Genomic DNA, 22,334 nt, shown 5'->3' with positions numbered 1-22,334 from the left:
TACATTCAAAAGGTCCAAGGTTACATTGCCAGATACTTAACATTATGCACAGTAAAGGAAAACCATCAAATCATCACAAACATTATCATCGACCAATCAATTAATTGACCGTAGCCTGTCTCTGGATGATATTATCCATTGATCCATTGGATTTTTTTATTTTTAACAATGGTGAAAGGCTTGGGGCTGCATAAATTAAAAGGAAAAAAAATATATTTCAGTCATCGCAAAACAAATCACATTTTGGTTCAACTTTGGTTAAACTTTAAGACCACACAAATTCACATCCCAACATATGTTTTATAGCTGCCGAGTTGCAAACTGGCCATGAATGAAAATGGTCTGTCACAGTTTTATTGTTGTTTCATGGAAGAATAAAAATGGGCATATGGAGTCAAAGCTGTATAAAGCATACCTCGACGTTATTTGTCATAAACTAGCCTGAAATTTTCCCAGTTGTATTGTTAACCACTTGAACAAATCTGCAGATGCACATCGAGAGAAACACTTTGTGATCTATGAGGAGAATAGCAGCGACACAAGCTGACCGTAATATTTTTCATATGCGTGCAGACTTCTGGTACCTGTAGTAATTACTCAGATGAGTCTCCCTCCAGAGGAGTGTCGAGCTCAGAGCTGAGGTGGAGGGAGTCTCATTATTTCCAGAGTGTTTCTCTGTTCTGTCTTTAATGCAGTGTCAGTGTCAGGAAGGGTGGGGCACACTAGAGCTGGAGGGAGAGCTGCTTCATGCATTAATGAACAACAAGGTCGGACGTAGGCGTCAAAGCCGAACTGGTGAGCTGTTGGCCAAGGCCAACAGGAGCTAAGAATAACTGACCAGTCGTTCAGCCATTTAATATCACTGTTGTTGATAATGGCTCTCTAATGGACGTACACTCTTGGCTTCTTGTACAGTCTTACAGGTCAGAGAACGCTCTTTGGCTTTGTATCGCTTTTTAGCAATGAGCTCTCTTTGTAGGATCCTGTCAGCTCAGTTTGATGTATGTTGCTGTAACTCCAGTGGAAAAGACGAGCCAGCTTTGCTGCCTTCACCTGTGGGAGCGATGTCTCTCTGAACAATAACTCATAAATCCACACCACAGCTGATTTGTACTCTATCTCTTTCCAGGTCAACAGCTTATATTGTCTATTAATGTCACATTGGCCCCTGTTCCTCAATCACTCTCTTACTCTTCTGTTTGGTTAAAGCAATTAAGACTTGGCAAGTGCAGCTGTTTTCTGAATCACTGGTTTGCATGATGCACATTGTGGATTTATGATGTGCAGACAAAGGGGAACAGGGACTGAAGGTGCTGGGACAAATGTCAGGGAATAAATGATGGCTCAAGAAAGCCTCAACAAATCATCATGGCAAATTTGTCAAGTTGTGTAGTCGACATGTACTATGGCCCGAAGCCTTTAAATTCAACTGAGATGATTTTACGGTGAATCCTGTTGCTCCTTTATCACATGCTCGTGTTGTGAATGGATGTCAGTTAACATCCTGAAAGGTCGTCCTCAGCAGTCTTGATTTTTCTACGGACCGTTTCAGGCAGAGTGCTGCTGGAATAGCTGATTACCGTCAGCTGCTTCATTCACGCCTCACTATCAGCTGACCATAATAATATTACTTATATCAGCCAGAAGTGGATATAAGTAAGATTAATTGTCTTAGTCGAGCTTTCACTGCTGCTCAGGTTTTTAAGGTCTTCCCCAAAGGGCAGCGTGTCCTCCGTGCTTAACTCCATAAACAAAAATAAATAAAATCATCAGTTCACCTACGTATCTGTCGCTGAAAGAGTTTTGCTGATCTCCACTTCTGGTCGTCTGGTTAATTAATAATATCTAGATAAAGTAACTGTGTAGATAAGAGCTGTCATACATGTCTTTTTATCAATGACATTTTGAACTTAGATTCTTTGCTTTAGTTTCAATCCTTTACTTTGGTGGTTGCCCCCCCCGGCACTGCACAGTGTGCTTCCCTCCTCCAGCCAGTGCTGTAGTGTCAAAGACTGTACTTGCTCAATACTGAAAATGCTAGTTGCTCGGAAAACCTGCACAAGCATCTGTGCACATCCCAAAAGTCCCTTTTCAGCATCTCCTAGAGTTGTTTATCTGTGTCTTTATACAAGTATGATCCTGCTGTATTTCACCTCCCAGAGTGGGTTGACTTTCCACCCTGGCCATCGGCCAGCTATCGATCCGTCAGCTACAGCTTGTACTGAATCCCCCTCATCCGTCTGGGATAATCCTTACATCTCTATTAAATTGGAGAGGCCAAAAACACACAGACAGTGGTTAGTCGGCATGGCAAGGATGCTGCAGAGATGGCCATAAATAATGTGCCGCTCACAGATAATGAGAATGCAGGAGACTAGAAAGAAAATGAATCCTGCCTGGACCGGTGGGCAGAAGAGGAATTCAAAGAGAAAAGGGGGAGAGGGAACTCTGAGGTGTGTTTGGCAGGGAAAGCCCTGCTGTGGTCAATATAATCAGTGTAGCGTGCAGACAACTGCTGCTTGCTCCCATTTATTTGACGCTCCTTCTGCTAAAAGCACGCAGCATTTGGAGCAATACAAAATGCAACATCCAACAACACCCGACAGCCTTTTCGAAGTCCTGGAAAATGAATGCTTTAATTTCACATTATTTCTTTCCTACGTGGCTACAGCTGAAAGACCAGTGGAAATGATATTGATCTGATCTCCTCTCTGTGATTACCTTTCATGGATAATCTTTAGGTATGACCGTTTACAAGACGGAGGCCCTGATCTATTCAGAAGCTGTGTGGTTGCCCACATATAGACTTTTTACCGACCTTCGCCGGCTTCCTGCTTCCAACAACAAGAGCAGGAACTGGCAGATACAGAGCAAAATTTTCAAAATCATGCTAATTTGCATTTTAATTAAATGTACCAAAAGTAATCTCATTTTATTACCTCACATGAGTGTGTATTTGAGTACTTGAAAATAGTGGCTTTAATCAGGGATTAATTAATAGCAAAGTCATCAAAATGTTAAAATTTCCACGCCTGAACACGGACTTGTCTCCGACTTTTACACAGCTACACATTTATTTAAAAGACACATGGAGATTTATTTGTTCACATTTATGAAATATAGATGTTCAAGTAAACACTGACTGTCCCAAAGCTGTGAAGATTTAAAGTGGATTTTTATTTAATTACCCATCTTCTGGGGAGGAAAAAAAAAAAAGCCAAGCTCATGTTTGTTTTTTGTGATAATGTGGAGAAACGCTGGGAAGAGTCATCTTCTTGATGGTACCTTGTGCCACTGTCAGTCAGCGAGCACTGCCCTTTGTATTTTTGTTTGATTGGGTTTCTGACACTTTAACACTTCAGAAAATTGCAGACAATCACCTCTTAGGTAGGTTAAAAGTTTTAAGAAGAATGTATTTACTGATTCAGTTATATGTTGTTGTTGTTGTTGTTGTTTTTTTTTTTATGGCTTCAGCAAACAAACATTTATTCACACCAAGCTCAACGAATACCTTTGTTTCCACTGCACTTGTCTCTATTTTCTTTGAAACTGCTTGGAAAAAACATGAGTGTGTAGAATGGGCCTTTGTACCACTTAGATTCAGGCCACAAGTGATAAACAAACACATTTTTATGGAACATGCTTTTATTAGTGTGTGTGTGTATTGACACCACTGAGACGCAGAGTAAAGGACAAACAGAAGAAGAGTAGGCACAGTAAACTGGGACAAACTCATCTTCGTCCCTTTGTGAAAGCCACAGAGGATATTTTAATATTTAGAAATGCAGATGGGATCACTGTCATCTCTCCATGAATACACAGTGCAGTAGCTGTGAGAGTACGTCTCGCCCGTTCACTGTATTAACGGCCTGAGTTGTGGCCTAATTGCTTTCCTAGTGTGTAAATGTCAAGCACCACGCAAATACAAATGGCATACTTGTGCTATTGCCTCAAGAGCAGCGTAATGTGCAAATGAGTGGCGAGGGGATGAGGGCTCACAAAGCAACAAGTAGTCCTGAAGAACTCGGCATCCAAACAGCAACAGGACGCTCTTCCACTCATGCACTCACTGTGCGCTTCGCAGTCTTCCTGGCTAGTTGCGTTACTGCAGATTTGTTATGACAGTTTAGGCGTGTATGTACTCCAACCATTCAGATGACCTGTTGAGCCACGTAGCATCAGAAGGACCACACTTGCTGCAATAAGCATAATTTTTACTTCCTTTTTAATAATATGCAAATAGTGAAATTTAAAAGAAAATAAAATCAATTATAAGATGAAGAAATGCCACGTCGAGGTCAGTAAAAAATACAACACAGCATATTCAGTACCTCATTTGCACATTCTCCTTGTTTTTTGATCACTATCACTGACATTGTTGTAGTTGTATATTCTTGGCCACAAAGGGAAGAGTTTCTTTTTGCAAAGGGAAATACCAACACTTGTAGATGTGTGGGAACATTAAATTTGGTCGGAAAATAACTAAATTCCCTCTAGGAATTTTTTTTTAATGGAGATCAGATACCTTAATGATAATGGTCATTAAAATTTTTCCGTGTTAACAGCTAAAATAATGTGTGTAAGACACACAGAGCGATTTCATTAAATGTATTCTTTCGGCTTATGGCATTTTCACCATAGTTTTAACCGCAGGGGGTCTCTTGTGTTATGCCTGTGGGGTTGCTGTTTCAAGTCTTGTCCTCAGTAGCCTGATCAGCCTGTGGGGGTGGTGTTTGTGTGTGTATGTTTTGCTGCGACAGAAAAGCCGTCAGCCGTGTTGAGCCTCCCTGTAACTGTAACAGCTCCAGTCTACTCTTCTCCTCCATAATCCTTCTGTCGCTTTCACTTCCACCCATGAAATGAAAGTAACATTTTATAACGCTTCACCTTTGGAGTTGTAAAAATCAATACTGTGGGTGCTCTTTCAGAGGAGTTGTAAATCATGAAATTCATTGTCTTAAATCTAAGCTGAGCCTCTCTCTGCTGTGTCTGTGTGAGTCTGTGAGGACAACAGCCAGCACTGGAGCACCACAAATTCAGATTCTGTGTGCAGACAAACATCTTTGGCTTGTTGGCAGTGTGCTTCTTTTCTTCTCAAACAGAACAGGTGTGCCCGTTCAAGTGTTCTTTCCCGTCATGTTTCGACGGCTGTCTCCTTGCAGGCACTCATAGGAAGAGTCACATGATTCGCCACTAATTGGAGTTGTAGCTCTTACAAACTGATAATTTATTAAAACTAATTCAGTATATTTATTAGAATGTATATATATCCGTATGGTCCTTCAGCAACAGCTTCACTGCAGAGACCAGCGTGTCAGAGGAAGTTATTGTGTGATCACCCATGCACATTATTCTGCTGGACAGCTATTAAAATCAGAAAACATGCACACGCATCTGGGGACAGGAAGCTGGCGTGTGTCTGGGACAAGCAGGGCAGCAGTCAGATATGTGCACTTTCAAATCCATCGCACGCTGTTGTCCCTCATATAAAATACAGCCTGTCCTGCTGAGGACTCAAATTCAGGATATGAGAATATGAGTGCTGCCAAATAATGTGGCATGAAACTCTTGGATTGGATCTGGATTGGACAACCGGTCGAGGCAAATGCCCCCCCTGAGCCTGGTTCTGCCCGAGGTTTCTGCCTTTTAAAGGAAGTTTGCTTATCAGGGGATCTGTTGGGTCTCTTTAAATCATTTTATAAAGAGTTTGGTTTAGACCTGCTCTATATGTAAAGTGCCTTGATGTAACTTTTATGATTTGGCGCGATACAAATCAATCTGATTTGATTTGACTTAATAGATGTCCGGGGTCTGTGCCTCCATGTAACGACACGTCTCCACACCAAAGAGCAGTCTTAAGAAAAACCTTTATTTGCTCTCTGCTTTGGGTTGTTTAAAGAGCACCACCAGGGAGGCAAGAACGCAGATCTGGGGGGGACTCGAGCCTTGAGAAACCTGCTGCGAACCCTGTGCCTGGACTGGACCTAAGTGGTTGAATGCTTGTTGTAGACTTTCTGCAGAAGTTTCATCTTTCAGCACAAGATTATTTAGTGTAGGTGCCAACAAAACATCTCAGGCTATCTGGGATTGTGTTGCTGTGGTCAGTCTTCAACTCCCGCCACCCAATTGGACCATCATCATAGTCTTACCTGTGAAGGCGACTGCTTATACGCTGTGGTAGCAATCCAGGATGTCGAAAAGTGAACCAACTTTCATAAGTGAGATGAAGTATATTCCAAAGAAATGGGCTGCTGCATGAAAACATTTTCTCCTGAAGGTTTTGTCAAAGGGGCCGCTATAACAAGTTCACCTGTCTGTTGAGATTTCTCGCCATGCAAAGGAATATAGAAAAATATGGGGTTTGTCAGGCATGGCGGAGCAGAGCTATGTTTTTGTAGGAGCACTAAAACATCAATTCTTAACCCCCGAACTGGAGTTCAAGTATGTGCCACAGCTCCATTTACTTGAGCTTCGTCGATAGGCTGTCGTCTCTGAGCGATAAAATTCTAACCTTGCTTTGGAACAGTTGGATTCTGGCAATAATGCAGCAGTGAAAGATAATTACATTTTGAATGATAGATCTGCATCAAAGGTTTTTCACAAAACGCCTCCTGAAGAAAGCCGTAGGAAAGGAACGAAAAACTGACATCCTCTGTAAGGACCTGATCTTTCTTCAGACTGTTAGATTTAGTTTTCCTTAACTAAAATGTATCCCGCCCCACACAGTCCCCAATATTTTTTTTTTTTTTTGTACCGTCTTTAATCAGAATCTTTGCACTTTTAGTTTGCATTAGCTTTAGAAAAAGCCAACTCGCTGGCTGCTCGTTGGCAGGGCTTGGCTCGTGGTTGAGCAGCTGATAGACAAGCCAGTTGGTTTCAGCTGCTTCCTGGCTGACTGGTTGAATCACTTAGCCTTCCAGATGTTGCCACGCCACATTTGAACCTCAGATCAACTGTCCGGCAATCCTCTGCCTCTCTCCGCTCATGCACACATGGCTCAGGCTGAACGCTCTGGCGACTTGTCAGTGAGGTTTCAAAGAGAAAGCAGTAACCATATCTCTCAGTCCTCCATCCATTTTTATATTAGGCCAAGCAGTTTGAGGACATTGTCAGCTTTAGATGTGGCTGTTAAGGTGTACAGGTTCACTACCCTGATGCTCCAACAGCTAGCGATAGTCCATCTGTCATTGCACAGTCAGCTGTAGTAACTGAGGGATGTAATTTGGTTAACAGTTGCTAATGCCTTCAGTAATGGTTATATCTACTACAACCTCTGCTAATAAATGCTTCCTCATTGTTCCCATTTCAGAATTTCGCCATCTGTGACTACTTCTGATGTGTCTCACAAACACAGACAGCGGTGATCTGTTGGGCTCAGTTTATATGTTTGCTTGTAAACTGTGTGTTCTTGTGTTTGTATAAACTTGGCTCACTAAATCGGGACATAAGGATGTGTTGTGTGAAGCCACCCGTAATAATCTTGTTTATAAGGCGAAATATATTTTCCCCATTATCCAGGATAAATGGCCTTTGGAGTTTTGCATTAAAGGGCCATTCATACGTAATTGCAGATCACACATTGTTCATTTTTGCAGAAATTCCTCAATTCATGCTGCATGATTTGACTTTGTTTTTTTTTTGTTTTTTTTTTATTTTTTCTACAAATACAGGCAGCCGTATTTTCCATCAATTTCTGCACAATATGATGGAAATCAAATGGAGTTTGATTTAAAAGAAAATATGTTCTGGCTTCCTTCTCTACTTATACTGTTCAATATACATTGTCTCGCACACAAATAAGTGGAAACTAATGGATACCTAAAGTAGTGGACAAGATACTTTTATATATATATATATTGCTAGATGGCCTTCTTAATGGCCTTCTCCTTATTGTGTCAAGGAATCACTTTTATTTTTTGGATTTTTAAAATATTTCCCCAGTCTTTCTCTCCTCTGGTCTGAAATTCATGTTACAGTGTAAGGAAGAAATTTATATAGAATCGTCTGTGCCATGTTTGAGCAACAACAGCTGAATTGAAAAGGAAAGGACCATCATACATCTTATCAACAGCTATGAATGATATTATTGGAGTTTTCGTTCCACACAGTTCGTAATTTTATGGCATTATTTACCTACTGAATTAAATTTCATGTAATACTCTGCAGCCCTTGTCAAAATTTGGCCCCAGGATCACTGAACCCCCCCATCCAAGCAAAAAACATACCTGCTATTTATTAAATCATGAAAATTTGCATACACTCATACGTGTGATAAGAGCCATCGCTCACGCACCGTTTCATGCCAAAATTGTGCTGTCCTGTGTATTATCTGCATGAACAACCTCTGCTGTGCTGAGCCGCCAACACAGTGCGAAGTGTCAGCTAAGAGCCAAAAATTCACCAACAAAAATACGAAAGGAGAAAACATGCAGGTGTCTCCTGACAATAATGGGGCTGCACCTGCATGTTTACTGTTTCTGCTCATTACAAACTCACCCGACAACATGAACATCAGCAGTGAAACATTATTATTCACATCATTAATAAGACCAACGCATCTAATGCTTAAAACAACACTGGCACACTCTGGATTTAGGTTCTCCAGTTTGTTATAAGTTTACAGAAGATGAGTTGCTCTCTCTGCACGCGCTGTAATTTAGTCGTGTAAATGAATCTTCACAGTTGAGAGCTGCAGCTGAAGATGTTGTTTAAGTGTAAAGTAACGAGAGAGAGAGAGAGAGAGTCCCCAACAAGTGAATCCACAAGGAGACAAATGCACTTCCTCTTTAAAAAAAAATCTGGGACACTGTTCCTGAGGGTGCAAACAACACAAGCAGAGCAGAGACAGACTCACACAGAGAGGAGAAACAGCTCTGTGCTGTACCTGCAGACACAGCTTTTGCTTTTTTTTTTTTTCCTCCCAGCATGAACACTGTGCGTTGTTTGTTTGTTGTTGTTGTTTTTTTTTTTATTTCATGTGAGCTTGGACTTAAAGGAGTGTGCACACAGAGAAATCAGAGTGTGTGTGTGTGCGTGTGTGTGCGTGAGAGAGAGGACATACTGTATCTGAGATATGCTTGTCAGCTTGTTGCGCAGGGAAGACTGCCGGCTCTTCTGACAAGACATTACTAACCAATGTAACAAAAGTTTGGCTGTCTTCACACCAGTCTGGTCCCAATTTATGGATCTACAGCAGCAGAGTGAACAAACACACACATGCATTCAGTTGAAACCCAACTAATCTTGGCGTGGGTGGTTGCACTCAAGAGGTTGTCCTACAATGTTTTATTTATTTATTTATTGAAAACTTTACTCATTTACTGCAATAATTTATTAATAAAGGCTAAACTGTTTCATTTGTTCATTCGTTTACACGTTGTTTTTAATGTTTAAAGTGGAAAACAAAGGCTATAAGAGCTTTGTTTAAGCAGAAATAAATGGGTTCTGCTTGTCTCATTATTCTCGGTGGTCCGATGTTACTTGTCAGATTTTGGATATCATATGCCACTGCCTTGATTTTTTAAATGCTCAAAAATATGTTCTCATGACTCTGTAGCATTTGACTATGCTAATGCGGTTGAAATCATCACTGAATCTAATGCCAACAGATTTTCCTGATTGCCAGATAGTCTGTATGAAAAAGAAAAAAAAAAAAAAGATAAGAGCTAAATCAGATGCAACTGCCAAAATTATGAGTGGAGTGGAGTCTCATATACGAGAAAGCAGAGCTTTTAAGTACAGATCATGAACTAAACCTCAGTGTGTAGTGACACTACTTTGTCTCACTTTGCTTTTTTCCTCCTTTGTGTGTCTGTGTGTGGAATGAGCTAAGGGAGCTACACTGTGCAGGTGTTACAGTGTTGCTGCCTTCAGGGAAGCTTAAGTGAACACTTAAGTGCTTCTGGAGGTTCAAAGCCGCGAAGGTGTCGCCCTTCCAGTAGAAAACACACCACAATGTGACGTACACTCTCACTTTGCTCATTCTGGTTAAAAAAGTAGATTTTCAGCAGCATATTAAGGCAATTACATAAATAGGCTGACATTATGGCTGTTGTGTAAAAATGGTTATATTTCACCCAGTGGACTGGCTTTAGGGTTTTGGTATTTAGTCTAACGTCTTATTGTGTTGTAGCTGCAAACCATGAAGGTTTTCAGTTATTCATTTACTTCAGTTAATATGCAAATAAAATGTTTCTGTCTACAGAGCACATGGGGAAATTAAAACTCAATGTGGTTAGATAACAAAAAACACACAATAATAAATGAAGATGTCTGCTACATTGCGAGTTTTATTTATTTTATATTTTTTTTGAGTTTTGTTGAACTATTGTAGGGCAGCCGAACAGTTGTGTAAAATTCTTGTGATGTCAAAACAGTCGCTGAGAGCTTCATCGCTTTAAGAAAAATCCATGCTGTGACTTTTTTAAAATAGCAAACTCTGCCTGCTCATTTTCATTTTGAGTCAGCACCTGATTTGTTTTTGTTTGATTGTTTGTTTGATTTGTTTGATATGTCTAGGTAGTCAAAGTCATCTCCCTGTAATCATTTAGCCCCATCGTCGCATGTGATAACCAGCACATACTTCCCATCCTATCATGTCTCTTCGGATCATTCTAGAAAAATAAAAAGAAACACTGTACATGCCTATGCACACTATTCAACTAGCTGTTTGCTGGCGCGTCTTCATTTGGTCGCTGTCTCGTCGTTCTCCTCGGGGTTTGATAATCAGACAGGCCTGCTCGAGCCCCCATTGTCTGCCCACACTGTTGACGTGACTCTTATACATATGAGAGCAGCTTAGCATTGCGAATGCAGCTCAGCTTTCTGGAGGTTGACCTTTTTCCACGGATTAATAGGTTTTATGCTGGCAGCATTAATAAACAATTTCTTCGTTTCCACACCGGGGTAGTGAGCAGTCACTCTGCATATTAATGCCCCCCCCCCACCCCCCCGCAGTCATGGTTGGCAATCGCAATTCATTGTGCGACTCTTTCTTTTTTTTCCCCAAAAAGTTATTTGTTTGGGAGCTTGTCTTTAGATGGCGTTTCATATTTTTGAACTCCCATTGGCTGGCACCTGTCTGTTTGCCAGTTTGGTTGTATGTTTTTTACTTATTTTCTATCATTTACTTAAAAAAATAAAAAACAAGTCTACTCTTTCCTGGATCTGCCCCAGCCGTTCTCCTTATCTCTGCAACTGTCTGCCTTTTATTATTCTGGCTCACCTCTCCTTTGTTTCTCTCGCTGCTTTTCTGCTGTGGTTATTGGGGCTGATTATGGGGAAACTGAGCGGGTTTGGCCCTCACGCTGTCTGTGGCCAAGGTCAATTACGCCCTTCTCATTCAGAGCATGACCAATCAACGGCCAGGGAGCCACTGATGTGGGCCGCCAGGCGGGGAGAACGAGCGGGAAGAAAATCAACCAATTGGTGCCTCAAAAATGATTCGATTTGCCACTGGTGTGAAAGTGTGTGCGGTGCCTGAGTACCCTCCTCCTCCTCCTTCAATGTCACCCATATTTTAGTTTTTCCATCTCCCACCCTTCCACCCTCCATCAGGGTGTTTGTGATGTTAATATCTTTGTCATTTGATGCATAACAAATAGATTTGAGGGTTTATTTATACAAAGGAATGTTAATGGTTATTTTTACAACAATATAACCCTAGCTTACAGTGATAGACGTGATAGATAACATGTCCTGTGGGTCTGCATATGGGATGCCAGTCCCATTAAGTAACGATTAATTGTGCTGGATTGCGTTTGTAGTACCACGGAAACCCAAGAAAAAATGTGCCATGTTCTGCTCTCTGGAGAAAAGACTAAAATAATAAAATTAAATTAAATGAAAAAAAAAAAAACCCAACAAAAAACAGCAAGAACAAACAAGTGGCGAAAAGCTTTTGTGGGAAAACAGCACAGGTAAGGCTTCATAAACATCAAATATTTTATAAAAAAAAAAAAAAATGTACAAATCCCATAAGGATTCATATTCCGTCTGTATAAAGTATATAGACACTCTTCCCTCACACTGTGCTTGTTGTGCTGGGCTGTTTTTCCTTCCTAAACTGATCCCTGAACAGATTGGGGATGAAGGCCCTTCCTCATTTCGATACAACAATCTGCATGAGCATGTGTAATTTCTGACACACATGAAGAATTATCGATCACCAATGAGGGAAGAAAAAAAAAAAAAAAACGACAAAAGGAAAACGAATGTCGTGTTTTGTGGAAAGACAAAGATCAAACTTGCTTAAAGCCTTCGGTGTCTTATTGTCTTTTTACACAGTCAGCAAACAAACATCTGAAACAAGCTGCCTTCATAGCTCTTTATCCTCGACTGAAATTGATTATGGTGACTGACAGTGTTTCATTTCTGTTCGCCATCAAGCATCGCTCCACAAACAAACCACCTCCACTTCCGCTGCTTCTGTAAACAAAGGCAGACTTTTTGTGCGTCTGTGTGAAGGCGTTTGATTAGGCACAATTATGGCCTCGGCACAAGCTTGTATGATTACTTTGCCTCAAGGCTGTTTTGCCTGTGCCATATAAGTAATCAGTGTTGGGCTAAACCTGGACCGGCATCAGAATGATGTGTCTAATTACAGCAGCCAACCAACCTGTGGTGCAGCTCACCTGACGAGGAAAGAGTAGAATTAATTACCTAATTGAAACTCAGGGAACCATGAAGGTAAAACTGTTTTAATAAATGTTTTTTCAGGGAACAAAGGTTTTTCGAATTTACAGATGAAACAGTTCAATGAAGGCATTTTTCTTTTTTTTTTTTTTTTGGTTTAAAATCATTTGATTAGTTCAAATATCGAGGGCAATGTTAGTGTGATTGTGTTGTCTACCTGGCCTGAAAGACAGAACGCAGCCCGTCATTTCTGACAACATGGATGGAATAAACAGCCATTTGATGAAGGTCTCCTTGCACAATAAATCTTACTGGTGACAACAAAATGAATCACGATGGGGTCCAGCCTGGCCGTTGTCCCAAGAGAAAACCCTTTTATTTGCAATGGGACATGCTTGTTCTGGGTTTTATCATGTGTGGTTAAGATTTTATTGCTTCAGTCTGCAAATGTGTCTGCCTATCGATAGATTGGTCTGCTCAGCCTCAGAGATCCGCCATGGAATCAGTATTAATATTTCTGATCCTAATCCCCCCTTTTTCCACTGGAATAGTCTGGATTTAATTCTCTTGTGTAATGTAATGTAATTCGCAGCCGGTGAGACGGAGCAAAATCGGAGTGCAGGATTTCCCAACACGCATCTCACGTGGCAGATCGCCACTCTGATGTCTCAATGTCTGCGCTTACAGCTCAGCGTGAAGCATCACAGCACCTCTTCCTGAGTTTTTCTCACGTGTCAGCTGATGCTGTTGCTATGCTTCGCAATTGTTCTCAATCGCTCCTCAGTCGAGAGGATACTTAAAATTGTCAGGATCATTATAGTCATCCCGAGTGTCTCTCTGTCGCTCCTTCCAGTTGACTACTGCCTGGAGGATAAGCTCTGACAGGAGTGATGCACCAAAGGGCTAATTATTCAAAAGTCATGGCATGATGCATCCTGTGCTCACAATTGAGCGTTTAGCTCAGTTTTTCTGGATGGAGACGTCCGTGCTCCACACAGGATGAAACGCAGTAACATTTTTTTGATCTCTTAACTTTTCATCAATGTCGTCATATTGAAACTGGCACTTAGTTTATTACTACGTATCTAATACAAAATCAGAAACTCCAGCCTCTGCTGTTCTTTGTGTTTCGTGCTAATCCACTGATTTTATCATGCTGAGATGCTAAACTAAAAATGCCGGACATCAGTTTTACTGCATCAGTATTGAGGCGTAAACATGCCACACAGGAATTATCTTTCACTCTTACCCATTCAAACACAGTCTATTCAAAGAAGTTGAACTGTTTTTATTTATTTATTTATTTTTTTTGATTGTCTGGGATCCTGTTTTTAATTATTATTTGTGTTTATTCATTGTAATGTGGCACAGAATATTTAATATGTTTTGGGTTGGAAGACGTCAGAATCATACAGAATCTCCATTGTGCTTTTGTGACAGAAAGAAATGACAGCACACTCGTCCCAAAGGAATCCTCTCACAAGCCCCAGACTGTGACATTGAGAACTGCTGTGCTTGAGGACACATCAGAGGCTTTTTCCGTGCACTGTCACTTGTTCTGGGAAGCAGCTCAGTGTGAATTGCTTACAAAAAATATGGTGAAACCCTCTATTGTGATGAGTGTTTGATTAATACACCCCGATGAATGCCTTTATTTTTAGCCTGGCAGGGCGGACGATGTGGAAACGCGTTTCATTACCCCTCCGGTTTGAGATGAATGGGCAACAGCAGAGAGAGATGTGGTGCTTCAGTGTTCATTCGTCATTGCCAGATTGAGGTGTACAGGATGGAAGAGTCACTTGATTAATTCTATCATCATTCGTACAAAGTTCAGAAGGCAGTCACAGACAAATTGTTAGATGGAAGACATAGTATTTGGTGAAGAATGATCCCTGTTGGGTTTTGCCAGTCAAAAAAAAAAATTGAGGAACAAGCTTGGGGTGTCTGGTGAGAGAAAAAAGTGCTGATTTTTCCAGTGTTGAATAACTGGGGTCAGACCCTAACAATATATACTTTCTACTGGGAACACCAGCTAATTGAGTAAACGAGGGCTGTTACATCCAATGTCAAGGTTAAGGCCAAGGAGAGAAGGAGAGTTGCATTTCATCAGAGCAGGTCATTATGCTTGGCTTGAATCGGACATGATTACAGGGAGAGGGACTGTGCAGCGCTCATCCTTTTCGCGACAGGTGGAGGTATGAAGCCCATTTTACCTGGTGAGGCAGTCCTGACCCGGCAATCATAATATTATGGACAGTGACAGTGAAATACAGGCAGCATGTGTGCTGGTGACCTTGACACAAGTTCAAATGTAATTTGAGTGAATCTGACATTTGTTTCAGTCTTTTATAATGTGAGATTTAAATTGTTAATTAGATTTCACTGGAATGTCGTCCACACACTGTGTATTATGGGAAAATGTAATCTTTCATGCATATATGTATATTTTTAATTAATTAATTTTTAAGAGTTTTGGTTTTTTTGGGGGAGGGGTGTTTTGTTTTGTTTTTTTAAGGTAACAATGGTTCCTTTTGTGTGTTTGCAGGAACTCTTCACAGCAGAGTGCAAGTTCAAAGAGTCGGTGTTTGAGAACTACTATGTGATCTACTCGTCCATGTTGTACAGACAACAGGAGTCGGGGAGAGCTTGGTTCCTAGGGCTCAATAAAGAGGGTCAAGCCATGAAGGGGAACCGAGTGAAAAAAACAAAACCAGCTGCTCACTTCCTGCCCAAGCCATTAGAAGGTACGTAATAAAAGTCCTAAATGAGATTTTAGAGTGACATATTTAATCTGCAAACAACCCCAAGTGGTAGATTTAGTTTTTTATTTTTCAAATAAGTGAAGGAAATTTGTCACAGTTTACTTTTGATAGTTCAAAGTTAAGTGTAGTGGTACTGGGTTTTCTTTTTCCCTCGAATCAATAGATGAATGATTCTTACATATGAATTAATATTAATATTAATAATATTGTTTGTGGTCAGATCCTGATAGATCTTTTTCCTCTGTAGAGTCGGCATCAGTTGATGTCCAGAGGCTCTTTAAAAACATACAGAGGAACAACAGTATTGCTAAGGATGACATGCTCCTTTATTATGATGATTACAGGCACCGGAGTGTATTTAAATCCTTCATACACCGACCCGCTCTCATAAATACTCACTACTATACCCAGCATGCAATAATATGTTGGTAATGCTTTTCAACAAATGCACAATTTCCTCTAGTAAAGTTTGACGAAACCACTTGGCAGAGTAAAAAAATAAATAAATGAATAATGTATGTTTTTATTTTTTGATGTGCATCTTGAGTAAGAAAATGGTCTTCGGTTGAATACCAACCAATTTAATGTAATTGATTGACAGTAAGAGAACTACAGTTTCATTTTTTATACTTTGAGTAATCCACCTCTGAAAGCTTCGTCCATCATTTTATTAGGCTGGTAAAACTGAAGGTATCCGCATTTAAAAAACACAGGGAACAAAGGATAATTAGAACAAAAAATATGGTTTACAAATACGCTCAAGGAGCACAATGAGCAGCTCATTACCTGAAGCAGTCAAATAAACCTCATTACTGCCATTCTGCAGCTTCCAGGTTGAGTTATAAATGAATTTTTATATTTTTTATGCAATCTGCAGCATAAAAAACATCAATTATGATCACGGAATGATTCTATACTTGGTAATGGTACAGCTACAGCATGTAAAATATCTTTAAAATAGTATTGTGTTTGTTTTACTGTAGCAAGCAGGCAGAGTAGACTGCAGCGCTGCTCAGTCAGTGCTGAATGAAAGCTTGGTCGTCCAGCAGATGCCATCATCACTCTCATCAGCCATCGGCCTGATTGCTTCCCATCATTTGAATCAGCTTGAAGTGTCCCGTCAAGACAGCAATACAGCTGTGGTGTAGTGGCTTTAAAGTGTGTGTGTGGGGGTGGTGGGGGGGGGGCTGGTTAGTCTAAAAGCATGTGCTTTGATTCTGAAGCAGCCCTGATGGAGACAGGTGAAGCACATATATCGGGCTTCTTCCATGTCAGTAAAACTTTTAAAAAAGGAAACAACAGTAAGCATTGTTTGGGGAAGGTGATCTTGGTGCAGCTGACGATGTTTCGCTTCTCTCCTCTCTTTCCTCATCTTCTGCTCTTCCAGTTGCCATGTACAGAGAGCCATCGTTGCATGATGTTGGAGAGACATTGCCCAAGGCGGCGGTACCTCCCAGTAAAAGCACAAGTGAGCCAGCAGTGATGAATGGAGGTAAACCTGTCAGCAAGCCCGACAAGCCCACCACATAGCCACACCTGACCAGTGTCCAGTGTGTGTGTGTGTGTGTGGAGGTAGGGGAGGTGGGAGCATGATGGAGGCAGGGCTTTTCCCGACTATACTCCAGACCCTCTTTCTTCTGTGGATCAGATCCAGGCGAGCCTTCCCTCCCTCCTTCTTTTGCTCCCCCTCCTCTTTCTCCGCCTCATCCTCCTTTTCTTCAGCTGTCTCAGCGTGGAGCGGATGGATTCGGAGGCGGCTGAGTTTTCTCCAGCACGGGAGGGAAGAGGACCTCTGATCATTGAATGCCTTTAGACTCCTCTGAAACTGTGAGAATTCATGTGAATATCGCGTGTTTCACAACCACACTCGTGGTACTTTGCTTGCTGACGGTTCATCCAAGAAACCCTCCCCCCTCTCTATAATGCCGTGTTGGAGCCGAGTGTGTGTACCTTCAAATCTATTTTCTATACCACAGTTCACCAGCTATGTTCTGGGATAGAGACTGTATAGATAGAGCAAATATTTGGACTGGCGTCCTCTATTTTTTACGAGTATGTTCCCCTCCCTCTCTTTCTATCTCTAGTCACACTCTTTTCTCTTTGTCAAGTTACCTAGAAAAGAAAAAAACATTTTGCAAGGGAGTTGTGTGATTTTCTATGAAACACGTTCACACAGATATAACATAAAACAACAAAAAACAATCCAAATTTTGTTCTTGCCTACAACATGCACACACACAGACACACAAAGTTTGTGGGGAAATAAGAGATGTTGCTTTTTTGCAGCTGATAAAAACACACTGGAGGCTGGCAGATAGCTCCTGTAATCATAGTTGATGAAGTGCTAATTACCGCCACTGCAATCAATGCGAGGAGCTCCCTATACACACACACACACACACACACACACACACACTTATAAACAGATGTGCGTGTGGGTGGGAGAGCGCTGGAAGGAATGGTGTATACATATCACTATCTAAGTCCCACCAGCGGTTCAGTCCGCCTTCTCTGGTAAATAGAAAAACCTGAAGTCTATTTTTCTTTAATCTTATTTTAGAGCGTGGGCTCTAGGAATATCTCTAGGCCTTGTAGGCCTCTGTCCCTCACTCGCTGACTTCTTTGGACTATAAGGCAAGGCTTGTGGCTTTGACCCAGATGGTCTATAACTGCAGCACTGGCAGCCATCTTATGGCAGCGTCTACTTAAAGCCAGAAAACAACATGGCTGAAAACCAGTAGGCGACATTTATATTGGCTGCATCCCTATTTGGTTCGGCAAACTAAAGCATGGGCAAGGTTAATATTGTGTTCTCTCTTCTTGCAGCAATTATACAAGAGATGGCTTATATTGTAACATTTTCAGTGTATAAAACTTAGGGAAAATGACTTAAAAATCATAACTTTTTAAGTGACTAGATATTATTATAATTATTATTATGAGAGGATTTGTCTCCTAGCTCAGCATGCAGAGTCCAGTACTGATCATCTTGGCCTGTCACGTGCCTGTTTGGACCTTGATTCCCGGCATGCAAAAACAGGTTCCCAGTCCCCACTGGGCCAAAGGTGCCTCACCCACCCGATACATCCATGTAGAGGACACGTAGCATTATCCATTGAGAAAACCACACTCAGATGTATTCATTCTGAAATGACCAAAGTCTTTTTTCATCCCAAGAAGAACTGAACTCTTTGAAAAAACAAAAAACAAAAAAACAAAAACACACACACACACATACACAATCTGATTCTCTCTGATTCAATTCATTCAAGCTTTCACTGTGATAGCATTTGTTCTGTCCAACAGAATCAACTCTGCTCAGACCTGCGAAGGTCTTGACTGATGTCATTTTTGTGAAGTACGTATACCTTGAATTAATCACATGCATGTATTTTCTACGAGGAACAGGTATGGGTATCGCTCTTCACTGGGTTTAAGCTGAAGAGCACTGACGTTTGGTGGGAGTTTAATGGGCATGTTGTAGGCTACGGCACACTCACACCTAACCTGAGGGGTAACCCACTGCTCTTTCTGTTCGGCATTTTCATCAAGACTGTTAGCAGTTTATCAACGCTCTATCCAATCAATGAATTTATAACGTTTTCTTGTTTTCCTTTCATGATTTTTTCCTTTCCTGATAGTTTTGTTAGATAAGATTTAGAATATTAAGTAGATTGTTGCTGCTGTATGCTGCTAAAACTCTATTAAGAAATTGATTTGGTAATTTTGATTTACTGAGTTTATTGGGATTAAGCATAACCATTTCTTCTTACGGCTCATCAAAGCACATTAGTTAGATTTCAATATTTGTCTGTACAAAGCTGTTAATGTTATGACAACAATGGCGTCCTATAGATGTGCGCAGGAGGCGGAAACCATTGTAGCTGTATTTTGAGATGATGATGTGTCCTCGCTACAGCCAGTCATCCTCAACCCTTACAAACTCTACATGCTGGGCTGGCTGCTACTCCAGCCCTGCAGTCCAGGTACCTGGCTCCTCCAAGGCTGACTTTATTTTTGTAAATGGCCGGTGTGTAAATTGTACGTTTGGATTTCTGTAGCCACTTTTTATTCCTTTCTTTCTTCCTTTCTTTTTTTTTCGTCCTCATTTTCTCTTGTATACGGGTCGTGTGTGATGTCGTTCTCTAGTCCTGATCACGTTTGCTTTGCCGGTCCCCTCTCTCTTTCTCCAGGCAACTTTACTCTAACAAACCAGATTTCTTTATTGCTTCAATTTTCAACCTCCTATTTTGTACGTTGTCCCATCTGTTGCATGGGGAGAGGATGGCATCAATGAACTGCATGTAGTAGGCTATGTCTATCAAGAACTGTTGGTATGTACCGCTAATTTTACATACATATATGCAACGAGTTTGTCTACACTATACAGTTTGTGTTTGTTGTATACACATATACAACATATTGAATAAAATATTTATATAAAGGTGTACTGTAATGTCAGTAACATACTTAATGCAATATAGTGTGCAGTATATTATTGCACCTGTCATTTTTGATGGGACAAAGAAAAACAGAGGGGTTGGCTAGTTTAAGCATGAAAAAGGCCAAAGTAGAATTTACATTAAATTTTCTTTGTGACTTCTTATCGGTCCTCTTTTCAAGTGGTGACTGAGCTCTTGTGTCAATGCAGCTCTCAACCCCCTGATGCCACCTTTTGAAGTGACATGGACATTCAGCATGCCACAACTAAACTATGTATGCCCTTCTCCTTGTTTCCTCCACTTAGAATTTAACCTTATCACTAGTATGTGTTGAGTGAGAAATGTCCAGCGTGGGTTTCATGGCAGATTGTTTGGTTTGATTTCCCGGTGGAGAAGAACAGGCACTATTAAAATGATTTATTTTCAAAAATATATATATATACCATTGCAAGTATGCCCATTGGAGTTATGTCATGTTATAACAGATTTGTAACCATGTATGATTAAGGTCTTCGCATTGTTTTCCATGCAAAATGTTGTGTCATGCGGCACATTTAATGTTTTATTATCAAAAAGAAATAAAAACCTCAAACAGTCACCTCGGCCTTCAGCTTGTCAGTGAACTTTTCAGTCCAGTCTGGGAACAACACCTCACTATGTACCATTTTTTAAAAACTCCCACATTATCCCACATGCTCACAAAAAAAACCAAAACAAAAACGTTTTTCTCTTTCCAACATTTCAATTTGCCATGTATCTGCTTCCTTATTATGGTCCTTCTGGAATATGTAAGCATTCCTATGTTAAAAAAAGGAGAAAAAAATCATACATAAAGCTGTTTTGGAACCATAAATGTTTACATTGTAATATGATTTATACAGGAAAATATGTTTTTTTCTTTTTCACCTACAAAATCCAGTTTTAATAAGGATAATTTGTAACCAGTACAATAAAAGAATGAATGCTGTAAGTGATATGCAGAATTACATCCGTGTTTAATTACGTCTTCTCCCTCCTCCTGTGGTTTCCAGGAGGTGCTGTTTTTCCAGCCTGGTCGTGGTGGTCGGTGGTGCTCCTGGTCGCTCCGGGCAGCCAGGCTTCTTGTCTCTAAAGCCAGTGTCCAGTTCTCCTCAGTACTCTGTTCCCACCCAGATTTCGCAGGCGTTCCCCGTCCAGCCGTCCCAGCACTCACAGTTGCCACAATTGCACAGCCCATTCCCTGAGAGGAGAACGTGAGAAGAAAAGCTGTGAATTAAAAGAGCTGTGCCATCATGCCTGACCTTTAACAAGGTTCCTCTTTTCACACCCCGCTTCCCCGGGTGCAGCTCTCTGGTGAGGAGATTGAGGCGAGCTGGATGGCTCAGGACAGTTCTCTCCTCTGCTGCTCTCGCCCACACAGCAGAGGAGAGAACGCTGCTTTAATTAAGAGTGAAAAAACCTTATACTTTATATATCCACCACAGTCTGACCTGTCTTCCTGCCTCCTCTTTCCTGTGCTGGTTACAAAGTACAGTAAGGCCCAGTGTGTTGATGGATGAGTGTCGTGCATTAGATTTAAATACAGTCCCATTTCTCAATCTTTGTAGTTGTGAGAAAGCAAGCTTGCAGAAAATAGTGGTGAGATGTAGAGAAGCAGAATACCAGTGAAGCCTTTTTTCTTTATATGGGATGCATCCCATTGTTGTTTAGCAATGAAGATATATTAATGTTATGTATGTAGTCCAGTTTTTATTCAGTACCCCATCAAGCTTTCTGTGAATAGTCTGCTGTCAGAGATGCTGAGGTTGGGAGGCGGGCGCCTGCTGGCCTTCTGTCATGCAGGTGAACAGACATATCTGTTGCAAAATATCTCTGTGGGAGAGGAAGGAGGAGTCTGAGGAGGGAAAAGGGGTGACGGATGATGATGAGGATGAAACGGTGAAAGTGAGGAGGAAAAACAGAAGGCAGCAGAGGTGGTAAGAAGGTGAGAAAAAGAACATGCAGCGTGGGATAGGAAGGGAGGAAGGGACTGGGCTAGAGCAGTCAACACACAACTCCTCATTTCTCAGAAGTGACTGAAGTTAGACAGCAGACAGGACAGACCTTCCTGCCATTACACAATGAGACTGGCCTCACTCCACATTCACTTTACTGTCTATAAATCCCACAATACCAACGCTTCAGCGCGTCTCTCAATATTTTCACTGCCTTGCAGTGTAGAAAAATGTTACTGTAATGTAAAGCTACTTCCTAAAGCAGGACTAAAGAGCACATTTATCATTTGATACACTTTTTATACTTGGAGTATTTACAGCACCATACAACAGTGTCCATGTTAATAATTAGCTTAAGGTACATGTCATATGGTGCAATAGTAGTTTTTATTTTATTTCTACATTATTTGGTATTCCCCTGTGCAGACAACAGGAGGGATATATATTTTATTATTATTATTATTAATATTAATATCTGGCACAAATATTTATGTCAACTCAATTCTGACCTTGTTAGATTTTGG

General features: G+C 40.9%; 2 protein-coding genes across 6 annotated transcripts in view; one reads left to right on the top strand and one right to left on the bottom strand.

The window, feature by feature from the left end:
• Positions 1-20,427, top strand: part of fgf14 (fibroblast growth factor 14) — an 85,108-nt gene extending 64,681 nt beyond the window's left edge. For all 5 annotated transcript variants that reach the window (XM_029530459.1, XM_029530457.1, XM_029530460.1 and 2 more), the window contains 2 exons: positions 15,179-15,377; positions 16,783-20,427. In XM_029530459.1, coding sequence (XP_029386319.1) covers positions 15,179-15,377; positions 16,783-16,925 — 342 coding nt within the window. In that variant the 3' untranslated portion in view covers positions 16,926-20,427. The remainder of the gene's footprint in view (positions 1-15,178; positions 15,378-16,782) is intronic.
• Positions 20,240-22,334, bottom strand: part of itgbl1 (integrin, beta-like 1) — a 35,479-nt gene continuing 33,384 nt past the window's right edge. The window contains exon 11 of the mRNA XM_029530456.1: positions 20,240-21,056. Within this exon, the coding sequence (XP_029386316.1) occupies positions 20,968-21,056 (89 nt within the window). The 3' untranslated portion in view covers positions 20,240-20,967. The remainder of the gene's footprint in view (positions 21,057-22,334) is intronic.

The sequence above is a fragment of the Echeneis naucrates genome, chromosome 21 (assembly GCF_900963305.1).
Source record: "Echeneis naucrates chromosome 21, fEcheNa1.1, whole genome shotgun sequence".
Lineage (NCBI taxonomy): Eukaryota > Metazoa > Chordata > Actinopteri > Carangiformes > Echeneidae > Echeneis > Echeneis naucrates.
Note: the sequence above shows the minus strand (reverse complement) of the source record. Positions and strands in the feature narration are given on the sequence as shown.